We start from the raw sequence: 17,367 nt of genomic DNA on the forward strand, positions 1-17,367 counted from the left end.
CCCCTCCTCTTCGCCGCCTCGGATAGTTGTGTGTCGAAGACGTATCGTAATCGCTCTCATCGTCATCGTCGTCATCGTAGAAGCTTCTTACAAAGGGGCTGCGACGGGATTGAGGCCATGATGACTGGGCGTTCTGGCGATGGCGGTTCGTAAACATTGGGTGTGATTGATGCGAATGGCCTAGTCCAAATGGCGAAGGCTGCCGATAGCCCATCGGTGAACCGCCTAGGAAGGGCGGCCGACCCAGGAACCCCATACTTCCGCCTCTGCCAATTCTCATGCCACCTCCCATACCTCCTCCCATTCCCAGCCCCATTCCCGCTCCCATGCCCGTTCCAAAGCCCATGCCACCCATGCGACCTCCACCCATACCCATACCAAGAGGCGAAGGAATGCCGAACTGCGCATAGGGTCCCATCATAGGACTGGCTCTCTCGCGATTCGAGAAAGGCGATTGGAAACCTCCCATATTCATAGGGGACGATTGCTGGTCTTGGAACCTGTGTAAATATGCTTGTCTTTGGAAGTCTGCAAACCTCCTCCGTTGATCGCGTGGGTCTCGTCCAAAAGTGTCGCTGTCGCTGCTGTATGATTCATCGTAGGATTGGGTTGGACGGAAACCCCGAGCAGGGAAGCCCATTAATCCAGCCATCTAAACCCAGTCCCTGTTCTTCGATCACGGAAGGCAGCTTTGAGTGCTGGTTCGACGGAGCTTTTGTTAGCACTGATTCGAGCTACTCTGTGTGTACGGTCCTGTTTGGGAGTTTATGGTGTATATCAGTGGCCTTTTGGGAAGGCAGGTGATTAAGGCGCAATGATGTGAGGTGAGTTGTTTGACGACCTTTTGTGTTACATAGAAGGCGAAAGAAGTTCCGAAACCTGGCCGGGCTGCATAGCTAACTTTGTAGTAAAGCAAATGTGCCGCTAGCTGGGTCAACGTACCTGTGACGGCCGCGAGCTGTCCGTAAACTAGTCATCTACGGATGGTTGGAGGCACATAACGCGATGCAGTCACTAGGAACCCAGGTGAGGCCAGCACAAAAGCTGTCGCTGGCAAGGCAATTCTCCGGCCGTAGCAGGCCTGTATGACACAAGGTCAGCTGTGGTTGGCGTTTTGGTGTCACTATGGTGTACGAGTAGAGTCCGAGCAAACACCTCGCTTATCGGAAAGAGAGCAAACCATATTCCTCTGGTGATGCGAGTCGACTGGACGAAATCCAGCAATACGGTTGGAAACCAAATGGAAGCTGCAATGTAGCGATCCAAATATGACAGCTACAGACAGGAGGAACGGCAGAGAATCCCGTCCCAAGTCGAAGGCGAGAAGCCGACGGAATTGAGCGCGGCAATGATGATGCGAAACGGCCCTCAGCGAACAGAACGGCAAACAGCCGGGGAATGAGTCGTTATGGGTAGTTGTCAAGGTCGATGAAGCCGGCCTTGAAGAATGCCGCGGCGAGTGCCAGGCCGATGCGACGGAGCGAGATGACACATCGCACCTTCCCCTTCCTCGCAAGGGCATGTCTTGGGTATGTGGATCGAGGCGTGCCTGCCGTGTTTGCAGCAGGTTGGTTTGGATATCTGGAGAATGAGGAAGGCACTGTAGGAGTTATCACACCTTGACATGGAAGCGATATCCGAACAAGACGTCATTAGTCAATTAGATTCGGCAGGCGCGACGCGTGGACGCGTTGTGGCGGGAACGAAGAAGAAAAACCCAGTCCCCATAATACGACGAGGTCACGTGCGCCCATCTCGGCTCCAGCCAACCTCAAATGTTGGCCGATGGTGGAAGCTCTTCTTCTGTCGCCGCAATACGACTACATCTCCCACCCGAACTACGCCACGACGAACTGTGCCAATACTACCCGACTCCTCTAGCACCAAACCGCTGCAAGCCTGACATCATCTCGACTGCACCTGCCTCCACCACTCGCCTGCCACAATCCCCACACTAAATCTTTTGGCCTCGACACCACGCTTTCGTCTCATAGCCGCTTCCGCACCCACTACGACACCACCACACAATGGCGCCTACTTCTTTTGCTTCGGCAGCTGCAGGAAACAGTGCGAATCCAGCGCGTCCTGACTCCGGCGCTGACTGGTAAGTCCGCCCTGCTGCACCCCATGTGAACACCACTCCGCGCTACATACAGCACATTTGTTACGTCAAATCGCTAGGCACGACACAGATTAATTTTTACTCATTTATTACATCCCTCGTTACCACCATGGCCCCCTCACTAATCCCGGATACCAGGGCTCGACGTACCAACGGTGCCACGCAAACATTCCGCCGACCTTCACACGCGACAAGCCTCTCCGGCTCAACGAACCACTCATCCTCACGGGACCCTGCCGCGCCACAGAACTCGTCAACCAGCGCCGGCGTATATGTCCCGCCCCACGCACAGCCTGGCCGCAATGGCAGCTCGTTCGAGGGTCGCTACTCGCGGGATCAATTGACACAGCTGTTCCGGATACAGCAAGCGTCGAGCGACCTCAACGATGGCTTGTCTAGTCTGTACATGGGTGGATGGGAGCCTCATGCTACGAACGGTGCTTCGAGTGCTTCCTGGGGCCGCAAAGACGACCACGGTCGCGAGAGGGAGGCGCCGAGCGGGGTCGACCAGTGCTGGGACAGAGATGGTAGTGTATTGCCACTCAGCCTGACCGACATGACCGACGATGAGAGAGAAGTAGGCACTCACCCCATCGCACCTTCCTGGCATGCACTAACGCGCGCTTCTTCGCTTAGATCTTCCATTCGTCTGTCAACTCGCCGCTCAAACCACCCACGCAGAACAAAGACGGGACTCCCAAGGAAGGCCTTTCGCTGCGGAAGACGTCTGTGTCGCAAGGCCCAGGCACTCCCTACGGAATCTCCTCGCCCACGAGCGCGCGCCCAGGCACCCGCCGCCGCGATACCAGCGACGCGTATCCGTTCCCCTCGTCGCCCGCCACCTCACGATTCGCGCGCGAAGAAGGCAGCGCCGTCACACCGCCGCCCGCCCTGGTACGCCGTCGGACAGACTATAAGGAGCCTGTAGAAGGTCGCCCCGGCGAGGAGCGTGAAAAAGAAAAAGGCGGGGCCGACAGCGCTGGTGCATTTGGCTCTGCAAAGCGCACAACTACCGCGCCCTTCAGCCCAGGTGGTGGCACCTCGCCCTGGTCTGCGACTCCTGGTGGTGGCTTTGGCGCTTTTGGAAGCTTTGCAGCGCCGCAGTCAGAGAAAAAGCCCGGCTACGGGAGTCTGCGTGGTGAGAGTCGGTTTAAGGGATTGATGGGCAAGCCGAGCATCGAGGACTTCGGGAACGGGCCGAAAGAGAAAGCTTCCATGAGCAACTTGGGCAGGCTAAGCGAGGCAGAGTCCTCAAAGGCAGGCGGTTCGTGGATGGAATCTCGCACCAACAGGCCAATGAGTAACGACACAGATCCGTTCCCCGAAGACGACCACCCAACTGGCAGTGCTGCGTTGCGCGGCGAAGACGTTAGCCCGCCCCGGCCACAAGGCTTCGGCAATTTCGCAACGCCCCACCGCCCCGACCACCGCGACGATTCTGGATTATCCGCATTTGGGATGACGACTGCCGACACTGGTCTTCGCGACATGTACAACAGGAATAACTTCACGGATCAATCGCCTCACCGAGGCAACGAGCCAATGAGCCCAACGGACACGAATCCATACCAGAGCCCACACCACGCACGAGATCAGCACAATGACGACTCGGACGATTCCGGCGACCAGAATGCACACTTCCCTGGTATGAGTAGCTTCCATATCGACCAGTCTGTTCACTCGAGCATTCACAACGCGTTTGGTGGGCTCGGAGGTTTGGGCAAAGTGTCTGCACCATTTGAGGCCGCAGCTAGTGACCGCAGCCAAACCTCCAGTGTTGGGCCCGCTCGAGGATTCCCGACTCTGCCCGGGCTCGGTGGCCTGCCCGGTCTAGGAGGGTCTGCCGCCTGGCCTACTGGGCACCACACTATGGGCACTCCGACTCGCGAACGCGGTGGCTTGGGTGGCTTTGACAGCGCTTTCGGAAATGTTGGCGAGGCTCAGTCGCCCTCTCTGGCTGGTCTGGGAAGCAGCTCGCTTTTCGGTCATGCCACAGTAGGCCGCTCCAGTAGACTTGGCTCTCTGTTCCCGCCCTCGATGCAAGAACAGATGCGATCCAATGACCCGAACAGAGCCCACGCTGACGACAACTCCTCGCATGGTGACCGCCAACATAGCATGACAGGTACCTTAGGCAGAAATGCGTTTGGTGGACAGGCACCAGCGCGTGACACTGAAAGCCCGTTCCGCGCAAACCGCAATTTGTTTGAAGATTTCTCCAATGCCCACCACGACGACCATGGCTCGTCCGGACAGCCTCCGAATATGGCTACCACTTCACTCTCTATGGCCGCTCTTAACCCGACTAGGACTGCACAGCCATCAACCCCAGGCGTTGGAAGCCCAGCTTCTAGTCAACCACCTGTGCCTCAGCAGCGGATGATGGTTATGCCCGACAGGATGAGGTGGATCTATCGCGACCCTTCCGGCAACGTTCAAGGACCGTTCTCCGGCCTGGAGATGCACGACTGGTACAAGGCCGGCTTCTTCTCGCCTGAGCTGCTGGTGAAGAAGGCTGAAGAGCCCGATTACGAGCCCCTGGCCCAGCTTATTCGGCGAATCGGTAACTCCCGCGAGCCCTTCCTGGTCCCTCAGATCGGTATTCCGCATGGCCCTGCAACGTCTCAGCCAGGCAATTCTTGGGCAGGTGCTGGCCCTAGTACTGCTACCGCTCCAGGCGCCCAGCCTCCTTTCGCGAATAGTTTCCCAAGCTTTGGGACCACCCTTACTGCCGAACAACAGAATGCCCTCGAGCGAAGAAAGCAAGAGGAGCAGTATCTCATGGCTCGCCAGAAAGAGCACCTGGCTCAGCAGCAACAAGCGCTTGCCCGTCAGGTTCAGATGGGAGGAGTCTTGCCCAATCAACTTAACCACCACTCCAGCGCGCAGAGCCTACATAGCCAACCAAGCTTTGGTAGTATCACGTCTCCAGGTGGATATCAGCCATCGCCTACCCATGGCACCACGGTAGGAGCGTCTGTTCCAGGGCTTATGGACAACACTTTCAGATCTGGACCCGGTCCTGTCCCCGGTCTGGGTCCTATCGGCCCCGGTATGGACATGATGAACAACAGGAGAGAGCAAGACATGCCCGGCATGATGGACCGTCTCAACCTCGGACGCAACAACCAGCCTCCATTTGCCTTCGGACAGCAGCAAGATTCTGATGCGCACGCACAATACATGGCTTCTGTGCTTGGTGATCGTGCTCGACTCAAGCGTGAGCAAGCTGAGCATGACGCCGCGATTCGCCCCGGTGGCCCTGAAGATATGCAAAATGCCCGCACCTTTGCTGACCGTTTCGCGGAATTCAACGACTTGCGAGTCCAAACGGACATGGAACAATCATCTAAGGCAGCTCCTCCACCAGAAGGTGTTATTGGAAAGCCTTCAGGTTCGTCTGCTCAGCAATCGCAGGAACAATCCGAGCCTGCCTCTCCCGAGGAACACGAAGCACAAGACCATCAAGCCGAGCATCACAACGAGGGACATGCTGCTGGTCAAGAGACCCTGTCGCTTACTGAACAGGTTCAGAAAGCTGCTTCCGCGAAGCATTCCCCCCAACCGGCAGCTGCATGGAACAAGGTCGAGCCCGCCATCTTCCCGTTCCCGCCTCCGCCATCGCAGTCTCCACTTCCTGCCCCAGCTGCTCAGAGGAAGCCCATCGTTGCTGAGAACCTCAACACCGAGTCCCGTTCTGGTGCGGCAACTCCTGCTGCCGACACTCCCAGTGTATCCATTGCCCCGTGGGCGAAGGAACCTGTTGACGCATCTCGTGGACCCTCATTGAGGGAGATTCAGGAGATGGAAGCCAAGAAGGCTGCAGAGCGCGAGGCTGCAGCAGCGGCAGCTCGCCGAGAGGCCTTTGAGAAGGAGATGCAAGCCCAGAACCAGTCACCCGCAGTCCAACCTGGCCTGCCTTCAAGCTCGACTTGGGCGAGCGGTGCGTCACCTGTAACGCCCAGTGCGACCAATGCATCTGTTTGGACAAAGCCTGCTGCAACCAAGGTCGCCGCACAGCCAACAGCTAGTTCCAAGAAGACCCTACAGCAGATCCAGAAGGAAGAGGAAGCTCGAAAGCAACGAGCTACTGCACAGGCTGTTGCAGCTGCGAACGCCTTCGGTGCCGCCGCTCCAGCTCCATCGGGTGGCAAGCGATATGCTGATTTGGCAAGCAAGAGCACCCCTGTACTGGCTGCTGCTATGCCTGCTGGTAGCACTGCATGGACCACTGTTGGTGCAAGTGGTAAGGTGAAGACACCAGGAGGCACTACCACTCCTGTGCCTGCCGCCGTTCGCTCCGCTAGCTCAACCATTGTACCATCGCTTGCCAAGAAGCCCGCTGTCACGCGTAGTGCTACGATGGGAGGACAATCTGGAAAGCTTAATGCTGAAGAGGAGTTCCGAAAGTGGGCTGTCAACGAGCTCCGTCATGACCTTAACAAGGGCATCAATGGTACGTGATCGTTATAGTAATGCTTTGTACAACACACTAACTCTCAACAGCCGAAGACTTTGTCTCCTCTCTCCTCAGTTTCCCAGCCGACGCCGAGCTGATCACTGAATCCGTGCACTCCGCCTCCAACACGCTCGACTCGCGCCACTTCGCTGAAGAGTTCCTCCGCCGCCGCAAGCTCGCCGACAAGGGCATCATCGACGAACGCAACACTGCTTCTCCTGCCGAGAACAAGACCGCAGGTAGTGGCTGGTCTGAGGTCGCCAAGAAGGGCGGCGCCAGCACTATCCAGCAACAACAGGCGCAGCAACCTCTCGACTCAAGCAACTTCAAGGTCGTCGCCGCCAAGAAGAAGACCAAGCGGTAGAATAGTTTCGATCCTCTGAAGAAGCTCGACGACTAGTGCGTCGGGTGATATGGACTTGTACTGCTTTATATGTTTGTTTGGACTGTACTGTATCACACGATGCTACCTATAGCTCGACGCATGATGGCGGAAACACTATTCAGTGACGGACGAAGATGAGGATAGTTGACAGTGTCACTACAGAAGGCTTTGTACCTTATAGAACATCCAAATCGGTCCAATTGACCAAGAATTACACTCAAGAATGTCTGAACGTGTAATGTGCCTGTTTCGTCCTCAGATAGCGGAGAGTTGTCATGTACTTCATGGGACTATTGAATAATCAACAGCCAAAACCACGTCGTGCTCGTATAGCAAATGTGACCACGCAGTTGGAAACACGACCTCATGAGTCTCTCTCAGCCACTACACCGCTATGATGTAAAAAGTGGCAGGATTGTACCTGGGCTTACTGGATACCTCATCAACTTGCTTAACTTTGAAACTCGTTGTGCCTGTTTCTTCACATTCCACCAACTCCCATCGACCTTACCACCTAATCTTTCCCACGAAGAATGCGTGAAGAGTCTTTCCAACATTCATGCGCGTGCGTTATTGGAAGAATGCTGACTTGTAGTCGTGAAGCATGATCACACCTCCAGCCGAACATAAACATCACACTGCACGAAACAAGGTAGCATATCATGGGGTGTAAATGTGCCTTCCGTTCATCTATCATGAATCCTCACATCTCCAACATGCCCATGTTCTTCAACAAGGAGAGTGGAGAGAAAAGAGAGAGTAAATAGGAGGAAATCCGCTCGTTACATTGAGCCAGCACACCTCAACCCCCTGTGTTTTATACCAAAAGACCCAAATGTTCTACCCATACACCATGTCGTTAGCCCACCAGTATGTCCGTCTCACGACGGCCGGCTGGCAGGCAGTGCCGGCGGGGGGTATCATCGTCCCATCGTATATCCCTTCCTCCTTCTCATCTCACAGCGGTGGTGAGCGCACAACGAACGAACGAACGAACGAACAAAAAACGCAACAAATCCACAAAAGCAGCAAATTGGTATATATTCTTTTTGCGCCGTAATTTGGGGAATCATTCAGCAAAAGCAAAGCAAAAGGGAGAAAACGCCCGTAAACAAGCAAAAAGACAAACGCAAACGCAAACAGCAACAACAACAACCAGCCAGGCTAGGCTTTTGACGTGGGATATTTCGCCGTAGAGTAGGAGGGGGTATAATTCTTTTGTCGTCGCACACGTACAAGAGACAATGAACGCGTAGCGGGGTATTCGTCGTTAAAGGCCGGTTACAGTAGTGGTATCAAATAAATGGTTCGAGATTGGTGTATCACTTAACGAGGAGGCCCAATAGGGGCCGGGTATCCAGATGCAGAATGAGAAGTACTGGGGCGCCCGCTGTCCACGGAGCCCCGCGGGTCGTACCTAGGGGTCACGTCCCCAGGCGCCGCCGAAGAGGAACCAAAAGGAAACTTGGACTCGAAACGAGGTGCTGGCATGGGCCAGCCGTTGTTGTGGTGCTCGTCGTCCGCAAGGTTGATGCCGCTGTCGTTCCACGGGTTGCGGTAGCTACCGGTGGATTCCAGACTGGCGAGGGATGCCTTGGAAGCATTGCTCGAAGCGTGCTTGAAAAGGGATCCAGGTGAGTTGGTGTTTTTGCGTCCATTGAAAATGGACGTGAAGGACGACATGCTGCCTGGCTTGCGGAGGCGGTCGAGCATACCACGAGGCTCATCATCACCAAAGTGAGAGCGTGTAGGTGAGTCGGTACTGTCGACAGCTGGCTCTGCGCGCTGAAGCAGCTTGGACTCGAAGAATGGCAGAGAGTCTTCGAAAGAGTCCGACTTGGGACGTGGAAGAGCTCCACGAACAGTGTTAGTGTCAAGGCCATGCATGACTAGGTGGTTAAGCAAGAAATCGATGGCATCCTTGAGTCCGCCAGCATTGTTTCTGGTGAAGACAATGTGGAATGCTTCAATCGTCTCTTCTTTGCCGTCGACAGTTTCGGTCTGCGCTTGCTGAAGCTGGGCATCGACCTCGTGCTGAGTCTTGAGCTTGTCAAGTATTTCAGCCTTGAACTCGGCTGAGCGGATGTGCTCGCTGAGTTCCGTGGTAGATGGGAAGGCGAGATCATGGGATTCTGGAACCATACCCAAGAACTCGTCAACTGCAAAAGGTACCTGATACTCAGGTCCGGACACTGTGACAATGTCGCTGGCTTCCTCAGTGCTAGGGAATGTAATCTTGCAGTTGAACTTCTTCTCCAGCTCATCGATCTTGTCTAGACGAGCAATAAGCTCCCGATGGTACAGACGGTTGATGTTGATGGTCTCAGAGACAAATTCGGCGTCGGCCTTCTCAACCATGTCCATAATCTCTTGCTTGACCAAGTCGAGGTTCTGAGCATTACGCGCAGGGGTGCGACAGATGACGTTGTCGACCTTGATGTCATCTTCCTCCTTACCAAAGCCGCCACGGTCCATGGCGTTAGAGAACTTGACGAAGACGGAGTACTTCTTCATGATGCGCTGAATGTGCTGACCGCCAATGCCGATAATGCGCTTGTGGTACTGATCGGGGACATGGAAGGAAATGGAAGCAGGCATCTCCTGTTCGACAAGGTCTAGACCGTTCTTTGTAGCCTCGTACTGGGCACCACGGACTACGATGTAGAAGTTGTACTCGTTGAAGCCATCGAAGACGATTTGCACACTGCTGTGGCTCATGATCTTGTTGATCTTGCCGTTCTTCTTACCACTGACGAACTCTTTGTGCTCATTGGCCAGCTCAATTTTGACGCTCATGTTGTACTGCGACTTCTTCACGAATGGGATGTTGCTGATGACCATTAGTGCAGCTCTGACAGCATCGTCGGATCCATAGATGTGGAAGTTGAGCTTCTCGAAGCTGACTTCAGCGCCAGAGTTGATGCAGATATCGGAGAGCATGGCGCGAACGTCGGCAGGTGTGGGCGGGCGCTGTGTGGGGTCAGGGTGGGTAATGAACCAAGAGGCACTGTAGAATTGGCCGGCCTGGGTACTGTTAGTATAGATCCAAGATGAAGAATATGCCGAACTTACAAGCTGCATCAGTTCGCGCACAGTTCGCTCAACATGCAAGACGTCAGTGCCTTGAACACGCACAACACCACGCTGGACGCCAAGAGGGGGCAATAGGATGTACGAGCCGTTGTTCTCGATGATCTTGCGCACCTTGTCCAGACGCTCGAGCAAGATGGCATCGAGCTTGGTATCGGTGACCATGACAGGCTTCACAAAGACCTTGGTGGACATGACTAGATCGTGCAGACGCTGCTTGGCGCGCAGTATATTCTCCGAGTTCTCACCCGTAATGTATACTAGGTCATCAGGCCTTCGCTGAGCACCGGGCGGCGTGTATCCGAACAGGCGAGGGAAGGGCGGGGGGAAGTAGATGGCGGTGCCCGTGGCAGACTCGATCATCTTGATGTTCTTGCGCCCGCGTCCGCATATCAGGGTGTGCATGGTGAGCTCGAGCTTCATGGTATCGACGGTTCGCTTGAGCTGTGACGGCATCGAATTAGCATGGTGCGCTAGCGGGCATCTGTGGGGCTCTGAGAACTCACGATCTGGTCGATCATAATCAGCACACGCGTCTTCGCGTGCTCCATGGTCTCGAGGTCGCCGTAGATGGCACAGCGCAGGCGCGGGTCCATGCCCGTGTCGATGTTGCCATGGAAGCTGGCCGTCTCGATGTCGGGCTGCTTGGGCATGAGCAGGAAGATGTCGGCCTTGGTGGCCTTGGAGATGAGGTCGAGCTGGTTGAGCACGGCGCCTCTGATGTTCTGTGTCGGCGGGTCGATGATAAGTTGCGAGTCAATATCGACAAAAGACGATCGCTGTGCCAAGACGTCAGCATGTGGCCTACAAGCGGAGTGCGCAGCATCAGCAGCCTACCAGAGAGATGGGCGTCGAGTTGAGGATGCGGCAGCGCATCGAGTTGACAATCTCGAGCTCGCCCGACAGGCACACGTTGGTGACGAGCGCCCGCAGCGGGCCCCGCTGCAGGCCGGGCAGCGGCTTGGACTCGGCCGACGTCACGTTGGCCGAGACGCGTCCGTCGGTCTGCTCGCTCACTTCTCTGCACAGGTTCCGCAGGTTGTCGACGTTCTGGGCGTGGACGGGCAGCTTGTGCGTGGGCGTCTGGTCTGCCGTGCCTTCCGGATGGGTCCAGCGCGCCTTTGCCCCCGGGCTCGCCCACATGATGTCGTCCGGGTCGGGCCCGGCGAGGTTGGAGGAGAAGGGCACATTGAAGGACACGTTGACCTGGGAGCCGGGCGCGATGACGGGCGGGGCGGACGTGGCCGTCGAGGGACGCTTGATCGGGGCGGAGACGGGCATTTCGTGGTTGGACCGCGAGAAGGAGAAGGCCGTCGACGGGGCCATTTTCTCCCAGCCGTGGCGGGCCTGTGCCGGGAAGTTGGATAGTTTGTGCATGGTGGGTGAGGAGACGCCCTAGGTGTTGGCGGGCGGGAGGTGGTGGGAGGAGAGAAGGTGGACGAGGAACCTGGGAAGACCGGAGAGGGAAGCAGCTGTCGAGCGAGGCGGTGCGCGCCGCTGATTGGCCGGGGGGCGCTGGAGTGGGTCATACAAAAAGAAGCCATTCACCCCGTCGCACTCACCACACGCCCGCGAGATTGGTCCCTTGAATCTGCACCCGCGCTGCTTTTTGCTTCTGGTCGTGTGTCGTGCGCTGTCGCCTCAGGCAATGCGTGCTGCGCTGTATGCTGCGAGTGTGCTGCGTCGTGTGGTGGTCGCAAGCGCCCACGGGCCTATCGCTAAACGAGCATAGCTGACGCTCCGACAAGGCTGGCTATTACGAGTACACCATCATGCCATGTCCGAGTAAGAATAGAAATCTAGAATACAGCTCCCCGTCGTCGCTCATCGCCCTCCACGCAACCCTCCCCACACGCATCAAACAGGCTCGGTTGCGGGAGAAACAGTCCGTGTGACGAAATCGCCCAAACACTACCTCGAGAGCTTGCCTCTGCACATCTCTTGGTATCAGAGCCCAGAGCGTGGTTACGTCTCCCCTGCAGTGCGATGACGGCTGCCCGCTCGCCAGGCTCAATCAGGCAAATCCCACCCTCTAGTCGGCACCACAGCCGAGAAGCGTCCTGCGCGGATGCGGCACTGAGACACTGCGGCATCGAGTCACTGGACTGCATATTTTTGTCGCGTCTGATACTATCGAATTGCATGAAGTGAATACACTGCGTCAACAGTGCCTAGTCAATGCTACAGACTATTACAACTCTCTACAAGACTAACACTCTCTTCGTCTCAAACACTAACCAAACTATCCTACAGCTACACTTCCACCATGCTAATAGCGCATGTACGTGCGACGCGGCTCGCCCACAAACGGCTCCGAAGCGACCTCCATGGGTCCTTCTTCAACATATCGCCTGCTCTGAGGTGCGCCAACATAGCGACGCTCATCAAAAGGCTCCTGCATCACACTGACCTCACGGAATCGAGGCTGTGAGGCGCGAACAGCCGACGGCTGGATGCTCTCGTGTCGGACGTAGCCTTCCGGAACTTCTCGACGAACAACTTCTGGCCTCATACTGTACGATCGCGCTGAAGCATACTCTCGTGGCGGGCCCATCTCCTCGTACTGTGGCGCAGCGCGGTATTCCACCTCTACAGGACGGCGAGAGGGTTCTCTCTGCCTATACGGGCTCTCCATCATTTCAGGTTCCGACGCCTCGACATAACGTCGAGGAGGCGGGGGCATTCTCTGAACAGCTTCTTCTTCGTACATTTCTGGTCGTGTCGGTGCACGCATCGTGGGCTCCCGCGTCACAGCCCGCTCGTAGTATGGCTCAACCTCCACTCGCCTGCTAGGTGGCGCCATCGACTCTCGCGCATCCATTGGTGCCGCATAGTACTTTTGTCCATACTGATCCACCACAATTCTGCGTGGCGGCGGAGCCATGAGCGGCTGAGATGGCATGTATTCATGTATAGGTGATCGCGAACGTTCGCGCACGTATCTGGGTGCGGCTGATGGGCGGGCTGAGGCTTCGCGGAAAACGGGCGCCTCGGCGCGTTCGACAAATGCATGCGATGCTGCACGAATTTGTCGAGGCTCTGGCGCTGCGTATATCTCGTTGACGCCACCTGGCGAGTAGGGGCGTCGAGCATATTGCAGACTTGCGACCCGCCTGAGGTCCTGTTCATCGCGCAACGATTTCCGCTGCGGCGTGCGTATGACGGTCGGGGACAAGGGCTCGTCGTACTCGCGGTAAGATCGTGCCATAGGTTCCGGGTCGCGGTAGTAGACCGGCTGTGTTCTGGGGCTGCCTTGCGCAGAAACAAGCTCTACCTCGTCGGGATGAGGCTGTAGCGCACGACGCTTACTAGGTTGTGAATCGGGATAAGCCGTGAAAGGAGGTGGTGACTGCGGCTCTTCCTTGATGTACGGTTCTGGCGAGTTGACAACACGTTTGTTGGCCTGCTGCTGACGCTTCTTCTCATCGCGCTCGCGTTTCTCTTCTCGTCTCCGCTTGCGAGGGTTGTGAACTGGTGCTGCGGGACCGGTCGGACTTTGACGGCGTGATCTGCGAAACGTTAGCATGATTACAAGAAGGAAAATAGATGGAAGAGAGGAAATTGTAATAGAGATATGCAAGGACAGCTATGACTGATCTCAAGGCAGCAGAAATGGTGACCCATAATACAGTGACGCTCGCTACCAAACCCAGGGTCATGCCACAACCTGGATGGACGAACCTGTCGCGAAGCAGGTCGTTGACTCAATGTGCGAGAAGAGAATGGAAGTGAGAAGAAGAGAAATTCTATAGTATCATACCCGTTCGTGCCGCCATGGCGGTTGCGCTGCCGACCCCTCAAGGGTTCGCTTGGACCAATCTCGGCTGGAGGTGGAGAGTAGTCTTCCTCCTCCTCGCCTTCCTCGTGCAGCTGTGCAGGCTCAGGCTCATAGATTTCTATGTCATCGGCCGGCTCATACGCCTCTTCGTCGAGGTCGATCACAGTGGGCTCGGCTGGGCGAGAGTGGACATTCACTTGCTGAGCTGTGGGCTGCGCCTGTGATGTCAGTGGAGCTGCATCAGCATGCGTGTTGTCAGCGCGATCAACATCCTCTGAGGACCAACTGTTCGCCTTGCTAGAGTAGTACGAGTTTTCGTCAAATGACTCAACGTCGTCGCTGTTGTTAGTCGCAGACGGTAAGCCAGATACAGGCGGGACCAGTTGGTGGGCCTTGATCAAACACTGCTCGACGTCGATGAGAGCTTCTCGCTCGTCTGCATCGTTGCCACGGCCCTTTTTATCGAACTGGTCCTTCAGTGCGCGTTCTATCTGCTGCCGCTTGAGCTGCTGTTCCGCCTTGACCAGGTGTTCGGATTTTGTGAGCAAGATGGGATCGATGCTCGAAGAGGAAGACTTGGCCGAGTAGGGTCGTTGTGTAGGGGGTATAGGAGACGTGGGAGGGCGTGCTGAAGATGCTGGACGCGGAGGAAATAGTTGCGATGAAGATCCGTTGGGTGTGCCGTTGGTGGTAGGTCTGCTAGAGGCAGTCTGCGGAAGACGCGGTGCAACCTGCTCAATTACTTTGGGTGGAAGATGAATACGCGGGTGTTGGCTAGCAAGCACTTGGTCGCGTATCTGCAAAATCTTCTGGAGGAACTCGGCCTCGCGAAGCACCTCTGCAGACACTGCGCTGGCACCGTTCAGATGCGACGGCACTGCGGCTGTCGACATGGAAGCGATTGGCGCTGCCATCACAACAGACGCGAACTGACTTTAGTACTGAACACCAACAAGCGAGCGCAAGACTGGCGATTATACAAATACAGGCGAAACCCGCAGCTGCGCGGGGTGAGAAGATGATGAAGGGGAATGAGTGTATGGAGAGCAACACGCCAGCGAGTGGGCAATGAATGTCGGAGCCACGGCGCGTTTTGGTTTTCAGCAGGTGCACGCGCCAGCGCCAGCACTAGGCCCAAAGGGGATGGTGACTTCTCCATGTACCCATCACGCCTTCTACAACTGTGAAGGCAGCAATCGCATCTAGTCGAGAGAAACAGTGAAGATTGGCTTTCTTTTGGTCAGTGATACTGCGACAAGGTATGACGCTAACACTATATCCTGTGCGTCATAACTCGAAACTTACACTAAGCAGACAACCTTTGGAATCTTCCAGCGCCACTTTCCCTGGACACGCATATCCCACCCTTTCGATATCTGAAATCAATCATCATCTCGAGTGCTTGTCTGGTATCGAGAGAACCACAATCATGTCGTTCAACACAGCAGCACCGCCAGAGACCATGGAGTACCGGTCACAACCTCAGCATGACTCAACAGCAAACAACAGCGCCGAGGTCGACGAGAACGAGAAGCCAGTCTTCTTTTTCGACATTGACAACTGCCTCTACCCTAAGAGTCTTGATATCCACCGGATGATGGCTGAGCTGATCGATCAATTCTTCCAGAATCACCTCAGCTTGTCCCAAGAAGACGCCAATGAACTCCACTACCGCTATTACCGCGAATATGGTCTTGCGATTGAAGGGCTCGTCCGACACCACAAAGTCAATGCGCTGGAGTACAACAGCAAAGTAGATGACGCGTTACCACTGGAAGATGTCATCAAGCCCAACCCCGAGCTGCGCAAGCTGATCGAGGACATCGACACAAGCAAGTGCCGCTTATGGCTCTTCACCAATGCGTACATCACCCATGGCAAGCGCGTCGTCAAGCTTCTGCAGATTGACGATCTGTTCGAGGGTATCACTTTCTGCGACTATGGCTCGGACAAGTTCTACTGCAAACCGCACGTGGAGATGTACGACAAGGCAATGGCAGAGGCTGGCATCAAGTCCAACGAGAAGTGCTACTTCGTCGGTGAGTGCTTATTATATCTCATGTTATTGTAGCCTACTAATGTATTGGTACAGATGACTCTTACATCAACTGCAAGGCAGCAGAGGGACGGGGATGGAAGACGGCGCATCTGCTTGACGAGAAAGATCCCGCACCTGCTCAGCCGGCCAGCAAGTACCAGATCAGGGGCTTACAGGAGCTACGGAAGATCTTCCCAGAGGTTTTCAAGAGTTCGTGAGAAGATGTATGACTGTACGTTGTCGCAAGACGATAGACTGGGGTCCGCAATGCCACATCATGCGCACTCGTGGATGTTCATGACCATCACGATTACGAATGGACGATAGACTAGATTCAAAGGCATATAGAAAGATAAAAGTGTGGATTAACTGGTTGGTATGAAAGATTAAGCGTTCGCAGCTACCATGGCTCGGTATCTTATCGTTCGCCGAGGACCAGTGCTCTTGCGTACCATAGCACCGCATCTAGGCAACAACAACCCTTCAACTCTTCTTCTATAAAAAAAACCTTCAAGTCCTCTATAGAAATAATCAATGAAGACACCAAAGCAATACCAGACCATGTCATCAACCACCCCACCCGCCCCGCAATCCTCCGCACTACCCCCAACCCACCCCTTCAACACCACCTCCACCAACGCAACCACGCTCGCCGACCCCACAACCCAACTCCCACTCGTCACCGACGCCGTAACCCCAACGCGCAAACCTCTCCTCCGCCTCGAACTCCGCGACCTCTCCTCAAATGGCACCCGCGCCTTCCTACGCCTCACACACGCGTCACACGCGCTCGAGCACGCCGTCGCGACAGTCCTCACACACCTCTACAGCGGACTCCCCAAAACATGCATCCCAGGCACGCGATCCGTAACGCTAGTCCTCCGCGAAATGGACGGAGTCGCATACACAACAGGTCTCGATCTCGACGACGACCACAAGGAAATCCACCTAAACACGTCTTACATCTCGCACGTGCCTGAGTCGCGGCAGAAGGAAGAGATACTAGGTGTACTTGTGCATGAAATGGTGCATTGCTGGCAGCATAGTGGGTTTGGGAGTGCGCCGACGGGGTTAACAGAAGGAGTCGCGGATTGGGTGAGGTTGAAGGCGGGGTTTGCGCCGCCGCATTGGAAGAGGCATGGGGATTGTGAGTGGGATGCTGGGTATGAGCGGACGGGGTATTTTCTGGAGTGGCTGGAGAAGGAGCATGGGGAGGATGTTGTCAGGAGGTTGAATGAGGGGATGAGGGAGAGGAAGTATGATGGGGAGGCGTTGTGGAAGGGGTGTTGTGGGAAGGGGGTTGAGGAGTTGTGGGAGGAGTATAAGAAGAGTTTGGAGGGGAATGAGTAGGGTTGGGGAGTTGTAAGAGTTGTCAGGTATGTGGTTTAGGCGTGGACCTTTACACATAGAGGTTCGGAGGATAGAAGACGCGCGCTACATCATGGACGAATTTACACACGACCAATACATCATCGCTACAGCATCTACCGAACAG

At 55.6% G+C, this 17,367-nt stretch overlaps 5 protein-coding genes across 5 annotated transcripts; 3 read left to right on the forward strand and 2 right to left on the reverse strand.

The window, feature by feature from the left end:
- Window positions 1–2,027: 2,027 nt before the first annotated feature.
- Window positions 2,028–6,945, forward strand: J4E92_006008 (uncharacterized protein; the record flags this gene model as incomplete). The annotated part of the gene is made up of 4 exons (XM_051497383.1): window positions 2,028–2,104; window positions 2,261–2,699; window positions 2,759–6,578; window positions 6,629–6,945. 4 exons carry the CDS (start codon window positions 2,028–2,030, stop codon window positions 6,943–6,945), a joined length of 4,653 nt encoding a protein of 1,550 aa, XP_051352030.1.
- A 1,347-nt stretch (window positions 6,946–8,292) lies between these two features.
- J4E92_006009 (uncharacterized protein) lies at window positions 8,293–11,433 on the reverse strand (the record flags this gene model as incomplete). Its single annotated transcript, XM_051497384.1, has 4 exons — window positions 8,293–9,990; window positions 10,039–10,500; window positions 10,563–10,835; window positions 10,894–11,433. 4 exons carry the CDS (start codon window positions 11,431–11,433, stop codon window positions 8,293–8,295), a joined length of 2,973 nt encoding a protein of 990 aa, XP_051352031.1.
- An 892-nt stretch (window positions 11,434–12,325) lies between these two features.
- On the reverse strand, window positions 12,326–14,727 carry J4E92_006010 (uncharacterized protein; the record flags this gene model as incomplete). The annotated part of the gene is made up of 2 exons (XM_051497385.1): window positions 12,326–13,565; window positions 13,817–14,727. The coding sequence occupies 2 exons, from the start codon at window positions 14,725–14,727 to the stop codon at window positions 12,326–12,328; spliced, it is 2,151 nt and encodes a 716-aa protein (XP_051352032.1).
- A 536-nt stretch (window positions 14,728–15,263) lies between these two features.
- J4E92_006011 (uncharacterized protein) lies at window positions 15,264–16,090 on the forward strand (the record flags this gene model as incomplete). Its single annotated transcript, XM_051497386.1, has 2 exons — window positions 15,264–15,873; window positions 15,927–16,090. The coding sequence occupies 2 exons, from the start codon at window positions 15,264–15,266 to the stop codon at window positions 16,088–16,090; spliced, it is 774 nt and encodes a 257-aa protein (XP_051352033.1).
- Window positions 16,091–16,433: 343 nt separating this feature from the next.
- Window positions 16,434–17,222, forward strand: J4E92_006012 (uncharacterized protein; the record flags this gene model as incomplete). The annotated part of the gene is made up of 1 exon (XM_051497387.1): window positions 16,434–17,222. One exon carries the CDS (start codon window positions 16,434–16,436, stop codon window positions 17,220–17,222), a length of 789 nt encoding a protein of 262 aa, XP_051352034.1.
- Window positions 17,223–17,367: the final 145 nt, after the last annotated feature.

This window comes from Alternaria infectoria, assembly GCF_024043175.1.
Source record: "Alternaria infectoria strain BMP 0036 chromosome Unknown scaffold_9, whole genome shotgun sequence".
NCBI classification, from domain to species: Eukaryota; Fungi; Ascomycota; class Dothideomycetes; order Pleosporales; family Pleosporaceae; genus Alternaria; species Alternaria infectoria.